Source organism: Nestor notabilis, unplaced genomic scaffold (genome assembly GCF_000696875.1).
Source record: "Nestor notabilis isolate BGI_N333 unplaced genomic scaffold, ASM69687v1 scaffold16937, whole genome shotgun sequence".
Taxonomy (NCBI): Eukaryota; Metazoa; Chordata; class Aves; order Psittaciformes; family Psittacidae; genus Nestor; species Nestor notabilis.
The window spans coordinates 21,109-22,950 of record NW_009935339.1 but is presented as its reverse complement, the minus strand read 5'-3'; the positions used below and the strand labels follow the sequence as shown (position 1 = coordinate 22,950).

Here is a 1,842-nt window from a genome sequence, read left to right as displayed (position 1 = left end):
GCAATGGCTGGAGCAGCCTCACGGCAGCGGCTGTCTTCATCGGAGCCATCCCCACAGTCGTCTGCCCCATCGCACACCCAGAGCTTGGAGATGCAGCGGTGGTTGTTGCACTCAAACTGCACGGGGTAGCAGAACTTGTCTGGGAGAGGAGAGGAGGGGTCAGAGCTACGGCAATGCAGGGGGAAGGATGCGATGGTGACGGGCACGGGAGCTGCAGGACCAGGGGGGGATTCCCTGCTCTGTAGCTGGAGACATTCCCCAGTTCCTGAGCAATGGCTGGGGTTTATGCAGGGGGGTTGGAACTAAAACTAAACTGAGTGAGCCATAACTGGCCACCTTCAAAACGACCCTGAGCACCAGTGTGTGCACTGAGCAACGCATTGGTCATAGTTAAAAGCCCAAGCTTGTGGAATAAGACCCACAGAGGGGGAAGAATCTGGAGCCTGGTCCTTGGCAAAGGGATGTCAGAGAGAGGAGAGGGTCCTGCCTCCCATCCCGCATGCCTGCGCTCGCCACCCTGTGCCATCACCCCAGGGTCCCTTGCTCTCCCCACCCTGCCGCTCACTGCAGTGGGTCTCATCTTCTCCGTTCTCGCAGTCATCCTCTTTGTCACAGGTCCAAGTCATGGGGATGCACCTCCCGCTTGGGCAGGCAAAGTAATTGGCTGGACACTTGGGTTTCCTCCCACCTGGTTCGCGAAGGGAAACATCCGTAAGGGTGGTGTGGACACGTCCTGCCTCCTCCCAACCCAGAACCACCCGGCTCCAAAGGATTCCTCCCCCAAAGCCCTCCGTGATCCTGCATCCATCAGCACCCTCCATACAGGACGACATCCCAGTGTGCCAACAAAGCACCCGCCATCCAAACAGACCCCAAAGGGAAGCACCCATGGTGATGCCCCGGCTCTCCCAGGCCCGAGCCCCCTGTTCCTCTCCCTGCACTCACCTGGGCAGTTGCGCTCATCTGAGTAGTCTCCGCAATCATTCGCCCCATCGCACACCCAGCTCGGGGCGTAGCACAGGGACGTGTGTTCACACTTCTGGAACGTGGTACCCTTCACCCCCAGCTTGAAATAGCTGCTGCAGTCAGTGGCGGCTGCAAGGAACCACACCAGGAGCCCCGGTGATGGGTGTCCCTCAGCGCCACCGCGCAGCATGAGCCCTCCCCTGTGTCCAACAGCCCTTCCCTCCCCAGAGCAGCACTGAGCACCAGCCCTGTGAGCTGCTGGGACCACGTTCAGCGCTTCTGATGGGCTATGGGGCGGTGAGGGACCAAGCACGGCATTAAGGGATGAAGCACTGGGCCGGCTGCTGCTGATGGGACAGGAGCCAGGGCCCTTCTCCCTTATCCCAAGGACTGCAACATGGTGCAGGGACCCAGAGCTGCGCCCTCAGGTGCAGAGGGCAGGAGCAGCTCCATCAGGGCAGAGCTGGGAGCGAGGGGCAGAGCTGGAGCACTCACTGCAGTTCATCTCATCCGAAGCATCCTCGCAGTCAATGAACTGATTGCAGCGGCTCGAGTTCCCGATGCAGGTCCCATCCCGGCAGCGGAACTCGGTGGCAGCACAGCTGGTTTCTGTAAGGGGGAAGCCCCCGCAGGGGATGAGGCTGGGTGGGGGGACCCAGCAGCCCCCATACACCCACTGCCCAGCACAGCTATGAGCCGCCTGATCCTGCACCCCCATCTCTGCTCCCCTCGTGGCTGAGACCTGGTGTCTCTCCAGCTCAACACACTCTGCCTGGAGCCAGAGCTCGTCGTCTGAGCTGGGCTGGATGAGCTCAGGGAACCCCTGAACTTCTCTGTTGGTTCTGAACCAAGCACCCCTGCAGGGTCGCTCGGGGG

The 1,842-nt window shown here is 61.1% G+C and overlaps 1 protein-coding gene across 1 annotated transcript in view; it reads right to left on the bottom strand.

Annotated features, from left to right (window-relative positions):
• LOC104408254 (low-density lipoprotein receptor-related protein 1-like) overlaps positions 1-1,842 on the bottom strand; it is a gene marked incomplete at both ends in the record, with an annotated part of 22,819 nt that overhangs the window by 309 nt on the left and 20,668 nt on the right. The window contains 4 exon segments of the mRNA XM_010017801.1: positions 23-139; positions 554-688; positions 946-1,095; positions 1,462-1,575. Coding sequence (XP_010016103.1) covers positions 23-139; positions 554-688; positions 946-1,095; positions 1,462-1,575 — 516 coding nt within the window.